Here is a 20063-nt window from a genome sequence, read left to right as displayed (position 1 = left end):
GGGTTTCTCTGGCTGTCTTAAGATGCATTCAAGCTAAAATCATATCATATCCTCTTTAATTTCTTTTCCATATGTTGTTTGAGGGTACTTGGGTTTATTTTTCTGTGCTCAAAGGAATCCACAAACCACATGTGTAACTTGCTTTGATCTCCTGACTATACAAAATAAATAAAGTTCCAGCCTGGAGAAAGTAGTGGTAGGTCTTTCCTTGGATGTGACCTTCAGCAGGATTTCAGGCGTCGTGGAGGAACGTAAAGGAGATAATTGTAGAGCCAAAAATACCTCAAAAGCAGAGGCCTGTGGTTTGGGTTTTGATCCAAACCTAGGTAAGGGACATGTAATATTTAGGTTAAAATTGCTTATAGAACTATTCCTTATAGAACTTTTCTGGAGAGGACTGATATATGACTACTTCCCTTTAACCGTTCCTGGCTGGAGCCAGCCTTTCCTTTTCAGCTACACCACTTGTTAAAAAGTACCTCACTAAAGAGCTAACACTCCTGGTGCCCAAGAGGCCTCTGATGAGGAAGTTCTTGGAGTTCTCCAAAATGGAAAGAATCATTTGGCTGTGGCCTGTGTTGTATGAACAGAAGCGATCTCAAACTGCAACAGCTTCAGCCTCATGTCAGGGCAAGATAGCAGTAACTCTAGGAGTTACTAAATGTTTTCCCAATTACCATAATATTTCCTGCAAAGCTATTTGTGTTCCTGATGAATTGTTCCATCTTGATTTGATGACCTCCATTAAGGTTTTAGGAGGGCTTTTGTCTTGTCACTGAAAAGCAAGTGGCTTTTTGTGAACAGTTCAGAGCTGGAGGTCTGAGGCACATAATTCAGTGCTTATTACCTGAGGTGAATGTTGGTGGTGAACCCAGAAGCTTCTTTTCCTTTCTCTGAAGTACAATGGTATACAGCTGGCTTATTTTTTTCTTTCTGGGAGTGACCGTGCAGGAAGCAATAAATTAAAATGAAAACAACAAAACAAAACTCCACAAACATTCCTAAATCTCAGCACTGCAAAGGAGCTGATTTAAATTATGTGAATAATTTGTGAATATATCTTCCAGATCTTTTCAATTTAATTTATGACTGTGGAAACAGTTTAAAAATTAAGACTCCATACTGCTCCTGGTCCAGTGAGACACCTACTTCAGGCTGATTTGCTGTGCTAAGCTTTGTAGTGTGGCTGTTTTCTGAATGTCAGTCAGTTTAAAATGAGGAATTTCCAGTGCGGTAAACAGAAAGAAATGGAGGCCTTTTAGGAGAATATGGTGTGTGGGTTTCTAAAGAACATGAGACAGACAGCAAACAAAATATCTTGGCAGCGTAGGCAGCTTTTCCCAAGATAATCTGCAATGATTTCCTTTGGAAAAGAAATTGTTTATAAGTAAAACTGGTAAGTAAAAATATCTCTGGAAATTTATGCTGTTTGACTATAGGATATCCTTTCACCACTGATCCCAGGAGTTGGTGTTGAGCAGTTGTTGCTGTTGAGTGGTTGCTCTCCTGCACAGAGGACCCTGTGCCATGGGGCTCTTTTAGGGCTGGTTTTATCTCCCACCATTCAACTGGTGCTCAGCTGGGACCACTGGGATAGTTTGGATGTGTCCCATGAAATCTGTAATGCAGCTGCTGACACTTCTCCCCAGGTTTCCATTAGCTGACCCGTCTCTTGTGATTTGTTTCCTTCAAAATTATTTGGGCTTTTTGAGAGCTGTCCCAAGTATGAGGAAGAATACCAGTAGCAATCAAAATAAAAGAGGATATTTATGGTTTTGCCTCCAATATATTGCTGGCTAACTGCTCTTGAATAACAAGAAGGCAGAAAAAATCAATAGCACTTCATGCTGTTTTGCTTGGTCTTTTCTGCAATAAATGGATCTCTTTTCAATGGTACAGACACTTCTTCAGTAGTCAAATCTTTACTATAGTGGCTTATTTGTAAGAAAATGTAAGAGAAAACATAAGTGGCACAAGTCAGGTAAATCTCTCCAGGCAAGAAGTGAGTAGGTTTTGGGTAAGTACCTAAGTCAAAAGTGGAGAAGCCAGGACTTTTTCCAGGCTTTGTGGCTGCTCAGAATGAAAATTGTTTGTAATGGGCGATTTTTGGGAAACCATGAGTACAGAGAGGAGACAATTTTGGTTCCTAAATGAGGTTTAAAGGCAGCACAGTGACTGAGCCGCAGGATTCCCACAGCAGCTGCCTGGTTTGGAGGCAAGAATGGCATCCTCCCCTGAGCCCTCAGCTAGAACCTGAGCAGGGCATTCTGCTTGCTCCTGTTCCACGTGTGGCACATATTTGCCTTAAATTTACAGTGAACCTGAAGTTTGTATGATATGTGCCACTCATACTTGCAGATACTGAATTTCAAAATTTTTAATGGCTATGTTTGGGTGGGCAATTTTACAGAATCAGGATTGATGCCTTGGAAGGCCCAGCAATCTATGACATATGATTCCCCTTTTTGACCAAAAAATTTCCACAAGTACATGTTGAAAGTATTATTGTAATGAAATAAATGTAATGCTGCCATTTAGTATGGAGCTCCACCTATATTGTAATGATTGGGAAATTTACAATCTTCTGGTGTAAATGTGTTTTAAAGTCTTTTGCCTAACACTACAGTGACATGTGTTATCCCCTAAAGCATAATGCTAGGAGGCCAGAAGGGCAGGGCAGGAAAGAGGACAATTCTACTCAAATGAGTAAGATTTATCATTGAAATTTAATTTATGAATAGAGGGTCTCACTTCCTTATAAAACAATATTTTTTTGGTCACAGTTTGTGTACAATTATGTTGACTTTTGGAGGAACTCGCATGATGGGCTTATCTTTTGATATACAAACTCAGAGAATTTACCAAATACTGAAACTGTAAACAAACAACATTTCCGTTTGGGAAATGTGCTGTGTGTTAGGGCACTGAGCAGCATTAGGAAGCATTTATGTAAGCACAGCTGTGTGAATGCTATTTCCATGAGAACTTCCATATTGCTAAAATGGATATTCAAGGAAAGAATTTGTGGGGGAATTTCTTGTCACAGGGTGAAGGGGAACCCTAGAATGTCAGTACATTAGTTGGGTTTATTTGTCTAAATATAGAATCCTTTAATGAAATTCGTATTTGGGAATATTTTTTGTTCTACTTGGTTTATGTTCCTTGGGAACTAGAACCTATATGAATCGATTAATTATGATATTGTCATGAATTCCTGTGGAAATACATATTCATAATAATTACATCCTCATGAGTGCAAAATTAATTCATAATGATTTAAATGTTCCATTGGAATATCATAAAAATTAATAATGAGGGGCTGTTATTTTTCAAGAGTCACTGCTCCATCCATGATGAGATGAATGCTGCCATCAAGAATTGGTTGACGGACATTAATTGCATCAAATAAAAAAGATAGTTTCCTGAATTGATAACCGGTGTCTTGGTCATGATTAAATACCTTTAAGAAAAACCAACAAAATAAACCCCCAAACTGAACAGAAAACCCTAACCAACCCCCTAAAAACCAAAACAATGAAAAGAAGAGCAAACAAACAAAATTCCCACCAGCAACCAACTGCCATCCTCAACACCAACAACCCATCCTCAACACTAAAACCCATCCTCTCCCCTCAGCTCACAAAATAAAATAAAGGGGAGGAGGGAGACACAGTTTATCAGAGCAAGGCAGACCGAGATTAAGGCATCACTTCCACAGGGGCTATTCTGAGGAATGAACTTATGGAACTGCAGAAAACACTGGTAGATTTATTAAAGAAGAAAACAAAAACAAACTAGTTACTGGTTTAATAATAGGGAAACTTTTATATTTAATATCTAAGGCATATCTGAGGCCTGTGAGCCAACACAAGGCCTTCCAAAAGTGACTAATGGCCCCGTCCATTGACATCCTGGGTGGTTCTGCCTTCCAAAGTGGGAATATACAATACAGCAGGTGTGGGCAATCTGAGAGGAGGCTAGTGCTCTGCATGGTTTCATATTTCTCTGTGAACAAGGGGTTTGCAATATTAAATTTGCATTGAGTGATTATTTCAATCACTTATGTACACCTGTAAGATGATTCTGGTTCTGGTGATCTGATTATTAACAATGGGGAACTGAGAGAAGAAATGTAAGAAAGTAGTGGAAGGCTGGTTAAGAAGGGAATGCAAAAGACATGAAAGTGGAAATAAGGTGTGCTTTGGAAAAATTTTAAAACTGTGTTATAAGCACCAGAAAAGTGTATTGATTTGCTATCTTATTTTACTTTAGACACTCAAATCAAAAGGCTTTAATTAGGCAAGGGTAGTTTTAACCATATGGAGAAAGATTTTTTTTGCAAGCCTTTGATGCTAGTTTGTTCTCCCATATATATATTTAGCAAACAGTAGAGAAATATGGACTATAATTAATCAAAAACTCAAAATAGGTACTTATAAAATGCAAGGAAATATACTTTGTACTGTATTAGGCTTGGTTACTTCCCTTCCTGTGCTCTGAAACTAAGAATTCTTTATAGCCACCAACGCACAGAGAAAAGGAAGAAAAGGCTTAATGTCAGTAACAATTTAGCAATTATTTAATTTATTTATGGTGGCGAGAAATTTTTTCATCACTTTTCATGCTTGTTTATTTGTGAGGGAGTAAAAATTTTATCTTTAGATTGTGTATTTTCATATTTTGGACTTTTGGAAACAAATTTTTATTGAAAACCAATTATTTGCAGTTCGCTTCTAATAAAGTGTCTGGTGGGGGAAAGGACTCCAGACTTCACATGTCAGACTGTACACAAAATATGTGAACTAGCAAGAAGCAATGCAGAGCAATTAGCAGAATCAATAGTTTACAAAAAAGGAAATAAATTTATGTTAGCTCATATTTTAGGGAAACCTCAGAAACCAAATATTGTCATCAATTGCTACTAGAGGAAAGAAGTGATTTTGCATACTTAAGTTGCCTATCAGGAGACATTGTCAGCAGAACTTGTGTTTTTAAGGCATTGAGGACTTTAACGAGGCCTTGAAATGATGAATTTGAGGTTGGGTTGCACTGGTGTCAGACAAGAACTGTGAGCAGTCATCTGCCCCTCCACTGAGATTTGTCTCTGTGGTATTTTCCAGGCAGGCAATATCTTGCTTTGCACTTCTTCCAAGGCTTTCAGATGCACAGCAATTCTGAAATGGAAGCTGGGTGGGTGCATTCAAGTGGGAGTTTGACCTGTGCTATTAACCAGCTAAGATGGATAAAGTTGTACTGAAACATTAAATGTTGTGTCCTACAGCAGATGTCCATTTCTTTTTCAGAAGAGTGCTCTGAAGAAACAGATTTAACTCTAAGAATAGTCTTGGCTTGATGATACTTGTCTTGTTCCCAAGAAATGTGTTCAGCTTGAAATATCAATTAAGTCTATCACTTCCATTTAGAACATACATACATACATATATATATATATAATATTCTTCACTCTCCCCCTAAGTCCCTTTTCCAAACTGATGAGAATAAAACTACATGTATCAGATTTTCTTCTTTGACTATTTTGTAGCCTGGAATGTTGCAGTTTAATTAACTCTTATTTTCATGTATCAAGACAGAAATGTTACCATTGGTCAAAAGATCTCAGCAGTCTTGTGTATAATTCTATGTGCTGTGGCCAGTGCTTTTATTTTGGGGTAGAACATTGTGCCCCTTGTAGGAACAATGATACTTACCACTGCCAGCTCTCCTTCACTTTGGACTCTGAGAAGGAGGAACTGGAAACCAGATACTCTAAATGAATGTCAGCTGGTCCCAAACCATTCTGAAATTATCACTCTTGAAACGTGCAAGCTCATGTTGCTACAGACTGCACATTTGTCCAACTGTGATGTCTGTAATAGCAGTGTGGTATCAAAGTTCTTTGTGTGCCCTTTGGCATCTTGGCCAAATCTCTGCTCTGTGAACCATCCTGATCTTGACTTCTGAAATCCAGAGTGCTGAGAGTTCGAAGAGGGATGATGCCTTCATGCTGCAGTTGGAGGGATAAACATCCCCAGTGGCACACTTGCAGATGGATACTTGGTTTTAGAGGTTACTTTGCAGGAACTCTTTTGCCATACAGCTTAAGCATGAAGAAAATATGGGAATTAAGAGTTAGACATTTTTATAGAGGGCTAGATTAATCATAATTATCTTATAGTTCAGGGACCTCAAGGAATGATATTCTGTACACATGTGTTGTGTGTTTGGTTTGATTGCTAAACTCCAGCCAAGGCCTGAGAAGGTTTTTCCTCTACATTTAAGAGGTAATTCCTCACAGAACATCCTTAAAAGACCTGCTGTTGGCATCAGAGGACCATCTGCAATTTTCCAAAAGATAACTTGGGATTTGTTTTTTCACAGAGGGAGCGCATAACAGTGCTAACTTAGGGGGGAGACAAAGGTTGTCACTGATAGATGGAGATGGGAACAGCTCTTTTAATTATTTTTCTCATCAGTTAAGAAACTCAGTTCTTATAGCTGTAGAACACAGTGAGGGCAGGGTGTTGCTCAAGTGTTGAAAGAGAAATTATCTGTCATTGGGTATTTACAATTAACCTGCTGAATGTGCAGGGCCTTGGGCTGCTTTCTGAGTCTGATCCCAAAAGAATGCATTACAAGCTGCTTTCAGTTTAGTACTGAGCATCATCTGGGCAATGCCAAGCAGCTCCCTCTGTCTCTGAAATTAAAAGGGCTGAGGGGCATTCACTGTCTCCAAAGGATCAAGCTCTTTGAGTGTGTGGATCAAGTTCATCAAACCTTATGCTCATAAAGGAGCACTGTTCCAATCACTAGGAGGCTGACATTAGTTAGATAAGGAGCGGTCTGTGGCTCACTTTCTTTATCTGCAACAATGGATAATGGCTGTGTCTCCTTGCTCTGTCATGCCTAAGAGTACTTTGAGATCTGTATCCTCCATGTATAGAGTGCAATGGCAGCAGTAACCACTAGATTATTTCCTGTGACCCTTTTTGTGTCACAGACAATTACATTACCCATGTAATGCAGCTCAGTAGCTTGCACTGGGATAAAACATAATTGACTTTGGGGTAAAGTTTATCTCCCAAAAAAGCATGAAGTCTTGAAGATATTAAGGGACAGAGAAGTCCCTATCTCCTCTGGTTGCTGGTTCCAGTGGCTAATCACTGTCACTGATGAATTTGTCTTCATTGTTCAACCATTGCATTTCTTTGTGCCTTTTTTCCATAGACCTCTAAAGACCTCTCTAGCACCAAGCATTTTCTAAAGGTGTTTTGATATTGTGTTCCCATCATCCTTTCACATCTCTTGTGAGAAAAATCATGTTCCCTCACTGCATGCATTTTTTGTCCCTCCCTTCTATTTCTCAAGGCACACCCTCCAGAGAAAAAACCCAATTGTTTTGATGTTTTTCTGCCCTCTGTCTAACTGTCCAACATTGTTTTTACAATTCAGACAGCCAAAGGGTGGGCTGTGTTCCAGTCTGTCTCACCAGCCTGTGTACACACTAAGATCATCTCCCCATTTTGATACTTCTCTGGTTTTGCAATCCAAGACTCCTGTTTGTTCTAGCATTGCCCTGGGAGTTCACACTGCATTGTTTGTCTGCTTCTAGCTTTTGAGTCCTCCAGGGTTACAACTTTCCAGGAAATAGGATGTCCCTTGGGGTTCTTGTATAATTTTTGGGTTTTTTTAGTCCAAGCATATTCCCTGGGGGATGTTTGCACATGGAGTTCTTTTTCTTCAAGATACAAAGTATTATAATATATTTCAGATCATTGCCAGATATCACTATGCAAACACTTGAACTTACATTTTCCACACAGAGCAAATGTTTGTAAAAGGATAAGGACAAAAACTAATGGAAAAATTCTATCTTTACCAATTGGATATTTCTCAATATTTAGGGTTGTAAAATGCAGAGAAAACTTGTATTTTTCTCACTAGAATAGGAAATAAACCTCATGGATAACACAGTATTCTCAGGATTTCAACTCAACAATATTTTTAGAAAATGGTCTGATTGGGTAATTACATATCAGCATAGAATCTGATCAGGACACTGATAAATTGAATCAATATTTCTAATCTGAATGAATGGTGTGCATGTTTCTTTTCTCTGCAAATCTGGCTTTTCCATCCTTTTTCATGCAGTCCAAGTCAGAAAAAGGAAAGGTACGGGATTTCTTGGTGCCATAAATAAAATATGATGGTAGAAAACCAAAGTGAAGCTGTGCAAGACAGTGGGCTGGAAAATCAACAAGGGCTGGAAATGGAAAGTGAGATTAAAGGTAACACTTAGCCACAAGACTATCCTTAGCAGCTTTAGAATAGTATGCAGCTAAATAAACACACAAGCAAAGCTTACTTTGTAATGTGCCTTGCTCTCACTTTTAACAGCAGATGATTGCTATTTACTCAAGGGTAGTGAACCACAGGAAGCTGGCCTTTTTTAGCACTCTTGCCCTGGAAAAGAACTGTGTGAAGGCAACTCAATATAAACTCCCTTCCTTCCTTCCCAGCTCCCCACCCACAGCTGTGCCTTTTTTTCCTTGGCTGTGTATCTGAGCATCTCCAGTTCAGAAAAATGAAGAGCACTCCCAGCTATGGAGTGGTTTTTGCTGGTGATGCTGAGAGTTTGTGCTTCATAAGAGAGTCAGGGAGTGCAGTGATGCAAACCTGCCTGACCTGGGGTGACAGAAGTTCAAGAACCTTGACTGAAATGGGAACTTTTACACACTCATCTCCTATATCCAAGAAGGTGAATGATGAAGCCATTTGCAATCTCAGGAAATTTAGGATATTGTGAACACCTTTAGCCAGATTCTGACTGTGCAAGTGGTAACTGCTTAATGCCATGAGTTATGTTATTACAGCACTGTGGAGTGCAATTGCTAATAGGTGTTGACACTTGCCATAACTAAGTTTTATGTGAAGGAAAACATAAATCTTGTATTTGGGCATCCTGTGCATATGGAAACATGAACAATGAAGTGCTGAGGTCAGTGATAAAGGCAAAGATCTTCTTTTTATCCCAAAGAAAATGACTTTGGAAATAATTTAGAAGTGAAGAAAGATGTAACTGAAAAAGAACTGTTTTGCTAAAAAAGCTATTCAAACATACACTTGATATTTGGCTAAGGAAATGGGATCCAAACTGTATATTCAGCTGGCTTAAGCTATGCTCATTCACTTTGTCCTGGTGATTTTTGGTTAAGATATTCTGCTTTACAGGCAGGCTAGCAGTACAACTCAGTAGCAGCAAAAAATTGTTAAATTTTAATTGATGTTAATAACAATTCAGTGCTTTTTCAGATGCCAGGAAATCAGCTTAGATTGTGGTTTCTTTTTAACATCTGCAGATTTTGGTGTCAAAACAGAAAATATCTGAAGCTATTTCAGTTTTTCAAAGTAGAAAGACAATTCTCCCAGACAAGTGTACATTTCAGGCGAATTTTTTCAGCGGGGCTGAATTTGCTGTCTGTGTGTCACTGGCTGGCATTTCCCTTGCTGCAGATGAAATCCATGTCGCATGTCAGGAGGTGAAGCACTGCTCATGGTGTGTGGGATGGCCCTGGGGCAGGTTTGCTCAGCTTGCAGAGCCCTGGGAGAGCAGGCTGAGCTGCTGCCCTGTAGAGAGCAGCAGGCATCGACCCACACAAACAGATTTGCTCTGTTGGGTGGGTTTGTCAGAGCCTGCAGCTGCTCACAGCACCCAATATTGCTAATTTAAAGAGAGCTTGATGGGCCTACATTGATTTCAGTCACAGTAGTGACTTTCTTTCCATGAATAAGCAACCTCTAGACAGACAAATTGATTACATATATCTTTGTTCAGTGTGCTGTGCTTCTTGCCTTTTCTTACTGTTCTTGCCTTTTCTTGCTGTTCATCCTTAAGAATTTAAATACTAAAGGACACGTAAAATCCATATATATTGTGAGCTAAATAAGAAGCAAATTTCTAAATCTTGTGTTTGGATTTTATACTAGTTAATGTAATTTTATATTATATCCACATAACTAGTGGATGTGCACTGCTCACATCCACTAGTTAATACATGTGGATGTGAGCAGTGCTTCAGTTTTGTGCTTCTAAATCTTTCTGAAGAATTGAAGTTAAGGCTGGGAAACCTCCATAGCCTAAAGACCATCCATGGATCACACCCCCTATTTCAGTGTCCACAGGATTCAAGCATCTTATTGAGTCTTTCATATTTGATCACTGGATTTTATGTTATCAGAACCGAGAATTGTCTTCATAAAAGAATTCTGAGCAAGCTGACAGCATCTACCCCATCTCACTCTTTGCAGTAGTGAGGTAGTGTAGATGTCACATTAATGAGATGGTTTGATGGGTAAACACCAGGTCTGATTTTAACACAATTTGATGCAGTTTTATCTGAAGAGTTGATTTTATTGGCTCTTATAATCTGTTTCTCTCTTGAGCTTTAGCCATTGGATTTTATTAGCTTCAAAATTTCATGGTTGTACAGCTCACTGGCAAAGAGAGAAATTATTGTAATGGCTTTAATGGGAGGGTAGTTTTTCATCCTTAGTTTTATGGAGAATTCATTTATCATTTCTTTCAAATGCCATTTTGAAAATGTGAGCAGGTCTGATTATGCTGCTATGAATTGTACACACTGAACATATATATAGGTGATTTGTATTACATTATATTTAACTATTTGGGAAATATTTGAGGATTTGAAACCAAACCTATCCTCTCCAGAAGTATTTTTATAGAAAAATCTTATTCATAACTAAGACAGAATAATCTCATTAAATCTCTTAAGGGTCTAAGCAAAAGAATTGTGCAATGGGGTTTTTTGTTTGTTTGTTTAAGGAGAAAAGGGGTCGGAGGGAGAGAAAAGTTGCATTGCTCATCACTGTGGTATTCCTTGAGTAAAATAAAGTAATAAACAGTTTGAGGTCTGTATTATGAGTGCTTATTATTATAAGCACTCCTGAGTGCTTATATGAGCCCAGGTGGGGAATATCTAAGAGGTGCAGCATGGCTGGTTCCTCAGGGGGCTAGGGAAATTTTGGGAAATAAATGCCTTAAGATCCTGCCTCAAGCAGTGAGCTCCTAATACTGAGAGAAGCTGTGCAAACCCAGGCTGTTCTGAGCTGAAGAACCCAGCAGTCACACCCAACTTCTGCCTCCGTGGAGAGGAGGCATTGTGGGGTGGAAGGAGCAGGGCTGGAGAGTGAGTGCCTGCCTCTGTTTGCAGGAGGGTGCTGCTTTGGATGGCAGTGCCACCACCCCTTCAGTACTCTGCATGTCCCCAGCCAGTCCTGGCAGAGGAATAACATTGCCTTGACCCTGATCCAGCTCTGTGTGGGAGCTGTTTGGTCTCACCATGGCTGGTGTTATGGAGCCTCAGTCGTTCTCTGCATTCACAAGCCTCTGGGACTCTTGTTTTCTTTGTTCCCCCTTTTGTGTGGAGCACACTTCTCTGCACACTTGCACTGTGCTGCCTCTGCTCATTTGAAACCCAGAGCCTGGGGTGGTGCTGTGCTGCTGGGAAGGGAGTCTTGAATTTTTCAAGGCTTTTTAGCTCTGGCTGAGCACATAACGGGAGGGACTTGATGCCAGCAAAGCCACTCCTTCCAGTGGTCCCACTAACATTAAGGGAAGGTTCTGCAGGACCTACTTGGGTCTTGCAAAACCAGACGAGGTCCAACAGAGTTTGCCAGCCCTGTTCCTGTGCTGTGCTCAGGAGTTACCTGCTTCTCCTGGCCATGGAAATGCTTGTGCTGTGCAGCACCTGAGCACAGAGCTCTTGAAGCTCAGCTGCCTCTGCATTCATCCACAGTACTTTGTGTCTGCAGCTGCATTGTGGCTGATTTACAGCTTGTTCCTGGGATCCTGTAACCTTCTCCATTAGGTCCTGATTTCATAATGTACCAGCACCTGAAGCTGAGCCACTTGAAAAAATTCCTGACTCCCTGCTCTGTGTGTTGGTTCCCACCCCACGACTGCCTGTCACCTCAGTTTGCTGAGGGTAGCTGGTTGTGAGGATGAGTAAAAAGCTGCATCTGTCATTTGGCTTTATATCAGTTCTCTTTAAAATAAATAAATAAATAAAAAACCCTTCTCTGTTGGGGGTTGAAAAAAGTTCAATTGTGTCTATGCTACTGCTTAAGAAAGTACACATGGAGCCTCATACTAAATCAAATAAATCCTATGATTAAAGCCAATGCTGAAACAGGCAAACAATGTCTACATCTTCCAAAGTATTGAAAAAATTACTTGTTTTTTTCAGCATTGTTAGAGAAACCCATCAGCAAAAGACGAGACAGTGAAGCTGTACAGAAGGCCAAGATCCTTTATGCATCCTGCATGAATGAGGGTAAGTAGATTGATTTGAGGAGGGCATAGATGCATTCCCTGCATTTATAAAGGCAGGCTTTTTGTCTCTCTGCAGAGCTCTGTGAAGCTTTGTGCAGCTGCATTGATTTTGCTGATATGGATTCAGCTGGGGTTGAGGGTCTTTTGCACATTTAAAGCTGTGAATTGAGACTGAGGTACACTGAGGCACAAGTCAGTTTTAGAGAAACCCCTGCTTGTCAGAAGTATGAAGAGATATTTATCTGTGCAAAAGGATGTTAAACTGTGCCCCAGGCTTGTGGGGTTAGTGCCTGGGGTTATTAAATCAGAAGAACCCTCTGATGAAATTCTCATAGTGATGTTTTCAAGAGCCTGTTGCTCATCACCTTCTACATTTCTCTAAATCTGTTTAATCAAAACACTACCCCAGGGCTGGGTGTAGACAGCCCTGGACCCTATAGCTTTGGTATCTGCATGTCAAGCAAGTTAGCCATGTTTGCAGAGTACTTTTCCTCAGCTTGTAATGCTGCTGTAAGGTAATGTTCACTAATTTGGGACACATCACTACTCTAAGGTAGCTGCACAGGTGAAAGAAGGCTTTGAAGTCCCCTTTGTCCTTCTGACTCTTTCAGGATTTATTTTCTGCACAGTTTTCTTCCAGCATGGCCTGTCTGACTGCAAGTAAGATAGCTTGCTCTACAGCTTTGGTGCCCAGATATTGACTCTCTAGCTTTGATTATGAGCAATAACCCCCCAAATTTCCCTAAAACGAGTCAAATTTCTATGCTAGTTCCTAAGAAAGGTGCGGGTTTTTTTTTTAAATTTACCAAATTCCAGCCTTTGCCTTTTTAGAAAGGCACTAACTTGCTTCTCTTATTCTTAATACAGATAAACAGGATTGGACTTCTATGCTGCTGTGCTCACAGGCAGAGCAGAGGCTTTTGAGTTTCAGCTATTGTAATTGCCTTGCCTGGAAATCAATTGGTGCCAATAAATCTTTGTCTTGTGTGGCTGCTGCTGGACATGAATTGTCTGGAATGTAATTGTTGTCGCACTTTGACATTTCAGATAAAATTGAAAAAGCCGATGTGAAACCCCTGTTAAGTATCTTGAAGCATTCACCCTTCCGCTGGCCTGTGCTGGAATCCAACATTGGACCTGAAGGGCTGTGGTCAGAGAGGAGGTTCAGCCTGGTCCAAGCCTTGGCAGCTCTGCGTGGCCAATACAGCAGCTCTGTCTTCATCCGTCTGTATGTGGGTGCTGATGACAAAATCTCCCACCGCTACATCCTGAAGGTACAGCACAGCATCTCTGATAGGTTACTTTGCATGCTGCTTTATGGTCTCTTTATTGAAAAACACGTTTACATACCAAGGGTTTACATTTGATTGTTGTTGTTATTATCTACTGGCTTACAGATGTATGTAGGTGCCTGTTTAAGGGAGTGTAGAAGCCACTAGCAGCACTTGCTATTGGAAAGTATTTTTGTGCAGGTTTTCTTATTTCAAATGGAAAAAAACCCATAAAAATGTCCCAGTAGACCAATAGCCAGGGTCTATGTGCATGAGAATAAGAACTCAATATCTAATTCTGTGTGCTGCTTATGACTCATTGGCTGCATGAAGAAGGCTTTTTGTCTGTGAGGATGAAAAATGGTCCATCAGTAGCAGATATTTTGAACTTGAGCTGTTTTTCTTGAGATGGAAACACTTAATCTGGTGTTTATACAGCACCTTACAACACAGATTTATCCCAAGTGCTTTTAAATGTGAAATAAGAGAATTCACATTTTTCCTGAAATGCTTTTAGACCTGAAATTGCTTTTAGACCGAAACATTACTGAACTCTTAACAGTGCATGGCATTAAATAACAGTTTACTAAGAAAAAGACTCAAGAAATGTTGCCTCCCTATAGTCTAACAAAACTCCAGATAAAATTGTATAACTGTGGCAAGACTGAGCTCCAGATAAAATTGTATAACTGTGGCAAGACCGAGCGCCTGGGCCAAATGCATTGTTGTTTAAGAGCTTCAGATGAGAAGCCAGAGCCGACTTTCCCTCCATGGCTACAAGAAAATAGTTCATGAAACAAGAGAGAAGGAACAAATAAGAAAGTTATGATGGCATTCATCACAGCAAGAAAAGGATTTAAGATCCTTATTTTGCTGGCATCTTGGCTAGCTGTAGGAATGTAGCCAAGAATACATTGCACTTAGGGACTGTGGTGGTACTGGAGTGGATGTCAGTTCTAAGTCAGTTCTTCATTATGTCTTTTGACTGAGGCATTTAACTGGCATAAAGTTAAAGGGTAGCTTTCCCTCATCTCTAGGATCTTTTCCAGGATAATCAACAGCAGATCAACAGTTTGCTGTATTAAAGGTGTCATTCTGCTATGATACTGTTTAGATCCTGTCAGGTTTTCTTCAGCTGGAGACTCATTCAAAAGAACTGAAGCTATAGAGTCAGGGAGATGTTTATCCAAGTGTCTCCTGTCATAATATTTCAGTTCAAGTCACCTGGCAGCAAATGGCTGGCCAGGGACACCCTCACTGCTGGTCTCTTGGAAACGATTTACAAGCAGCAGCACCTTCACTCTCTGTGCTTAGGGGCACCTAGGAATTTAATATCTAACTGAAGCACGACACACTGTGAGTGGCGTATTATTCTGTAGGGTCTTCTGATGTTAGTTTGATTAGGACCTTGATCTGCAGAATGCATCAACCAGTGCTCTACTTTGTCCATGTTTTAACAAATTCCCTTGAGTGTAGATGTACCACACAGTATTTCAATCTGCTTGAAAAATGGCTTTATTGCAAAATTCTTTTTGTTCACCATTGCAAAATCATCAATGGGTCATAAAAGAAGTGGAAACTCCAAATAAAACTTTGTTCAGCATTCAACATGATCTTTTTTCTTTTTTTTTTTCATGAGTGCTGATGCTGTTGGTTAACATTTTTTGTTTATTTCTCATATTTGTGCTCTCTTGGTTTAATGTGCTGTCAAATCTAATTCTTAAAACCAGGGAATTTGAATGAGCATTTACTGTAACAGTCACATTATTGAAATTCCCCAAATAATCAGGAGTTAACTATTGCAAAGACACATGTACAAAAAGCCTAAAAGTATATTTTTTTTTGCACCATTGTGCTGAGAAAAGAAAGTTATGATTTTTTTCAAAGAGGGAGGATTGCACTGATCATGACAATTACTCCTTTCTGAGGATGGTTTGCTTTGTAGAGGAAAAGATTACATTTATTCATTCACTTTAAGTTCTACGTTTTATTTATTTTTACATGTACATTTTTTTACATAAATCACTTAACCTAAATTATTTGGATTGAAAAAGACCTATATGAATTGTAAAAAAATACAATCTATCATCACTGAACTTATCCATTAAAAATTATTGCAGCATCAAATCAAAAATGTTTAGAACATCAAAGCAGTTGTTTCTGCTCCAATCAGTATCTTAGTCAGAGTTTGGAATCTGGTTAGTGGAAGTTTTCAGCTTTGGCTTCCATACCCTAACCTAACTTGATCACATTGAAAAGTTCTGGGAAATCTCAGTTCCCAGTAATTTTTATAAAATATGTGCTGCGTAGTGAGTTTTTCCTGGTTAGGAAAATTCCTATGTTTCAAATGAAGCAGTATGCAAATATTCCCATGTAGATGTTTCACTCAAGACGCTAAATGCAAATCTCAAACTTTCAGGCCTAATTCCAATATTAGGGTGAATGTAGACCAGAAAATCTGACCCATGTTTAGATGGAAAAGGTAAGTGAAGGCCAGAGATCCATCTGGACTACAAGATGCCTTTAGCTGAAGTACTGGGGACATCCTGTGCATGCAATCCTGGCTGGTGTAGCCACTTCAGTTTCAGTTCATCTGTTCAAAAGACTGAGTACAGCCCCCAGTGCTGGTCTATGTGAAGCTCAAAAGTGTAACCTCAGTTGCAGTCACAAAATCCTGATGATGCCTCCCAGACAGACAGCAGCTCTCATGCTCCAGCACCTCAGGGGCATTTGGTGCATACACTGGACTGGTGTGGTCCCAAGCTGACTCTTGTACCCCTGGAATAGACATAAGATGGATGCATGGTCATCAGAACCAGGGGTTTGATCCTGTAGACCCAGTCTTTTGCATTTCCTACTCACTGATGTAGCTGTTTTAAACACCTAAATCACACCTGTGATTCTTTTCTTAGGTGGCTTAGCCATTGCAGGGGTCATCTGAGGCTCCCCAGATCACAGTAATGTGATAACAGTAATTACCCATGAGCACAGCATAGCATTTTCCTGTTTTGAAATCTTGTCCAACTCGGACTGGTGCAGTGTTTTATATGTTAGATATTTGCACACAACTACTGTAATTGTCAGAAAAACATGAACCCTTCCAAAGCTGCTTGTCAGTTTGTCTTTGAATCTGATGAATTTACCTGTTAAATGTTACTTTGTGTTGTTTTTAACAGCTTGATCAAGCAAGCCTCTCTCTGTCATCTCGAGAGGATTACCTAGAAAATACCACAGAAGCCAAATCTGTAAGTATTGTCAGCTGGATAATAGAGCCACCATTTCCCCCTCATCTCTTTTAATTGTTGGTTTGGTTTTGTTGAGTTCCAAACTGAGAAAGGGTTGTGCTTTGCTTGGATTTGGGTTTTACAGGGTATCTAGCAGAAAACTCCACTTCTATTAAACACTCTTGCAAAGTTTCCTAAATGAAGCTTGCACTTGTATACAAGTACTTCTGTCTCATGGTGGTTACTGTATTAGTCAGCCTAAAATACTGGTGTACACTTTTACACATTGTCTAATCCATTTGTAAGAGCTGAAAGTTGTCAGTCTCATCCAGAACTGTCATTTGCGTTTCCTGAGACTTGTACTCTCTGAACCACAGCAGTTGTCTCTGTCATGCACAGTATTTTTACAGTGTTATTTCTCCTTTTTAACTTGCTTGGCACTCAAGGTAAGGAAAGCACAACCTTGGCTCCTAAGGCATGAAAGCAATATACCCATTCCTATAGCTGGGCATTTCTGGTCTGCTGCTGCAACTCTGCTCAAGAGCAAATCCTGTTGTCATTTCAGTCTTTCTCTTTCTTTACAGTACCGAGATGCCTTTTTGAAGTTCATGGTTGATACAGCAGTGCTGCTGGGTGCAAATGCCTCCCGAGCTGAATCTGACATGAAGTCAGTTCTAAAACTGGAAGTTAAAATAGCAGAGGTTGGTAATCCAATATAATCCTTTCTTGAAATGAAAAGTCATTGTATCAACAACTTTAGCAAAGGAATTTTAGAAGCAGAAGGAAAGGAACATATCCTGATGAAGAAAGGATGAATAATATTTCTCCCTTTATTAATTGTTAAACTCTAAAATTTATTTTATTTTATGTCAGGGGAAAAACCTTAGCCAAATACCCTTGGTATTTTAAATTGTAATGTCACTGACTGTCGCTGACCAGAGGCAAGCCTGGGGGTGGCATGGCAATGTTTAAGGGATGGTGTATTAGCAAGGCCTTTTGGTCTGCCATCTCAGTGGAGGTGAGGGATGGAGATCCATATAGCAACAGAGATACAGGGGCTGTTGATGTGTTAGAAACTGTGGAAGTGCCTGAGAATGGTCCCATAGGAAATAGAGCTTCTCCTTCCAAAAAGGTGATGAGATCAATATCCCAGCTGAAGTGCATCTACACCAATTCACTGGTACCCACTGGGCAGCTGGAAAACTATGACATAACTCAAGACCTTACATGTCTTTTCCAACCTAAGTGATTCGATAATTTTGAAGCTGTGTAGAATCTGAGCTCCTGCCATGCACCTGTGTTGAGAATACACATAACCTCTGTTGTTTAAGAAACAGACTAAAAATTAATGGGATGTTTCAGCAGACTGGACTAATTTTCTGTGTAACAGTCTAAAAACAGTGCAAGACTTAGGTGGGATATTGGATCTTGGTGGTGAGAGGTGGTGTTTACAACAGTACCACCCTTAGCTCCTGAAGTGTTTTCATGAAGTAGTCTGGGAGAGAGGATATTTTAATTTAGGGATCAATTGAATTAAGTGAAGCTAAGCATATTTAAAACTGATACTTGGTTCTGATATTTACTTAGTGACATTTTTGCAAGGAGTTTAATTTATGCCACAGGATTATTGCAGGTTGAAGGAGTGTTTTTGCTTCTCTATATCTCTGTTTCAGTGTGGTTACTACAGGAATCCCACTCATGGGAGTGGCAAGTTCATTATAATTTCAGCCTCTACTAAAACTAGAGAGAAAGGTTGGCCTCAGTGGTCACAACCCTTTGTGGCTGGGAAACCACAAAAAGTAGGGGTACAGACTTGATGCTGCTTTGCAGAACTGCCAGCTGAGCTGAGTTTCCTTCATATTGGCAAGGAAAGGAGCTATCCCTATGAAATGCTGGTCTTCTCTTAGCAGAGAAGCCTGTTGCATGTGACAGGTGATGCAGCAGATGTCTTTTATCTGGACCCTGCTGTTGCAGTCTACAGGATGCTTGTTAATGCTGTGTTTGTAGAGAAGTGAAGGCCACCCACAATAGTAGCCAATCAGTGTTTCCATCTCTCTGCTGAAAGGGATGAAATTTTGTTAAACATCTAAGCCAAGCCCAATATTAATTTTAGTTACTTAGCATGGATGGACTAATGCACAAATATTTCCTTGTGACCCAGCACACTTGAAAAGCAGTACATATTTGTTCTCTTTATCACTGATGGCATAAGAAGATGTATCCTTAGCTCTGATAGCTCTAATGCTTTCCTTAACAAGTGTCTTACAGAGCATTAATCCACAAAGTATGTAAAGGAACTGCCATGTAAGATGACATGGATCTTGTAACAACCCTCAGCATCAGTAATGCATGTCATTATGCAACAAGCCATGCTTGCTTACAGGTTCTTTTAGTAAGAATAATCCCCCTAACATCTGTCCAGATATTAGGCATGAGTCAATGAACATGGATTGTTGCATAAACCTTAATAAACAGAATGATTATATAAACATCTTACTGTGATGGAAGTAGTCCTGTTTGTCACTGGAGGTTTTACTGTATCCAGTGTTCCTCTGCATTTTTCTAAGTAAACATATGTAATGGAGAATTTCTGTGCTCAGGAAGAGGCAGCAAGAATACTTTAGATATAGGAAGAAATGGCATGCTTTGAGAGATCTTGTTGTGTACAAGGAAGAGTTTCTTATTAAGTTTGAATCACTGGAGCTAGAGAGAAGGTTTTGAGGGGAAGGGAGTAAATGGCTTCAAGAAGTGTGTAAAGATTTTTCAGATAAATGAAATTTGCAGAAAGGAAAAGAAAATAATTTTTTCCCCTATGGCTTGAGCAATACTAAAACCATAAACACTTACTGGAGATTTTTGTTTGGAGAAGTGCCAGCTGTCTGGTTAGTCTGGTGTCAATCTCTGTCCTTCAGACTGCCCAGCATTGCAGCCTGTTGTATAGGATTTACCTTACAGCAAGGCTGGAATTGCCATTGGGAATTTTTGTTTCTCTTGAACACTGAGAAAATTTTGAGCTATATCTTGTGCTTTCTTTGTTTTACTATTATGAACCACAGGGGTGTCTCAGAGTCTGCATGTCCTTCTCGTCAGTTATAAAAGGACTTGCTTCATATTTAGGATTTCTTTTGCTGTATCCTTGGAGGCTGGAGAGGAACTTGAGATCCATCTCCTCTGGTCACACAGATGAGAGGCCTGGCTGGGGAATGCTTTATTCATGTC

General features: G+C 39.8%; 1 protein-coding gene across 1 annotated transcript in view; it reads left to right on the top strand.

Annotated features, from left to right (window-relative positions):
* Positions 1-20063, top strand: part of PHEX (phosphate regulating endopeptidase X-linked) — a 94984-nt gene that overhangs the window by 8643 nt on the left and 66278 nt on the right. The window contains exons 4-7 of the mRNA XM_064707258.1: positions 12264-12350; positions 13397-13623; positions 16797-16865; positions 17429-17545. Of these exons, the coding sequence (XP_064563328.1) occupies positions 12264-12350; positions 13397-13623; positions 16797-16865; positions 17429-17545 (500 nt within the window). The remainder of the gene's footprint in view (positions 1-12263; positions 12351-13396; positions 13624-16796; positions 16866-17428; positions 17546-20063) is intronic.

This window comes from Zonotrichia leucophrys, chromosome 1, assembly GCF_028769735.1.
Source record: "Zonotrichia leucophrys gambelii isolate GWCS_2022_RI chromosome 1, RI_Zleu_2.0, whole genome shotgun sequence".
Taxonomy (NCBI): domain Eukaryota; kingdom Metazoa; phylum Chordata; class Aves; order Passeriformes; family Passerellidae; genus Zonotrichia; species Zonotrichia leucophrys.
The sequence above is the reverse complement of the archived record's forward strand: the minus strand, read 5'-3'. Positions and strand labels throughout refer to the sequence as shown.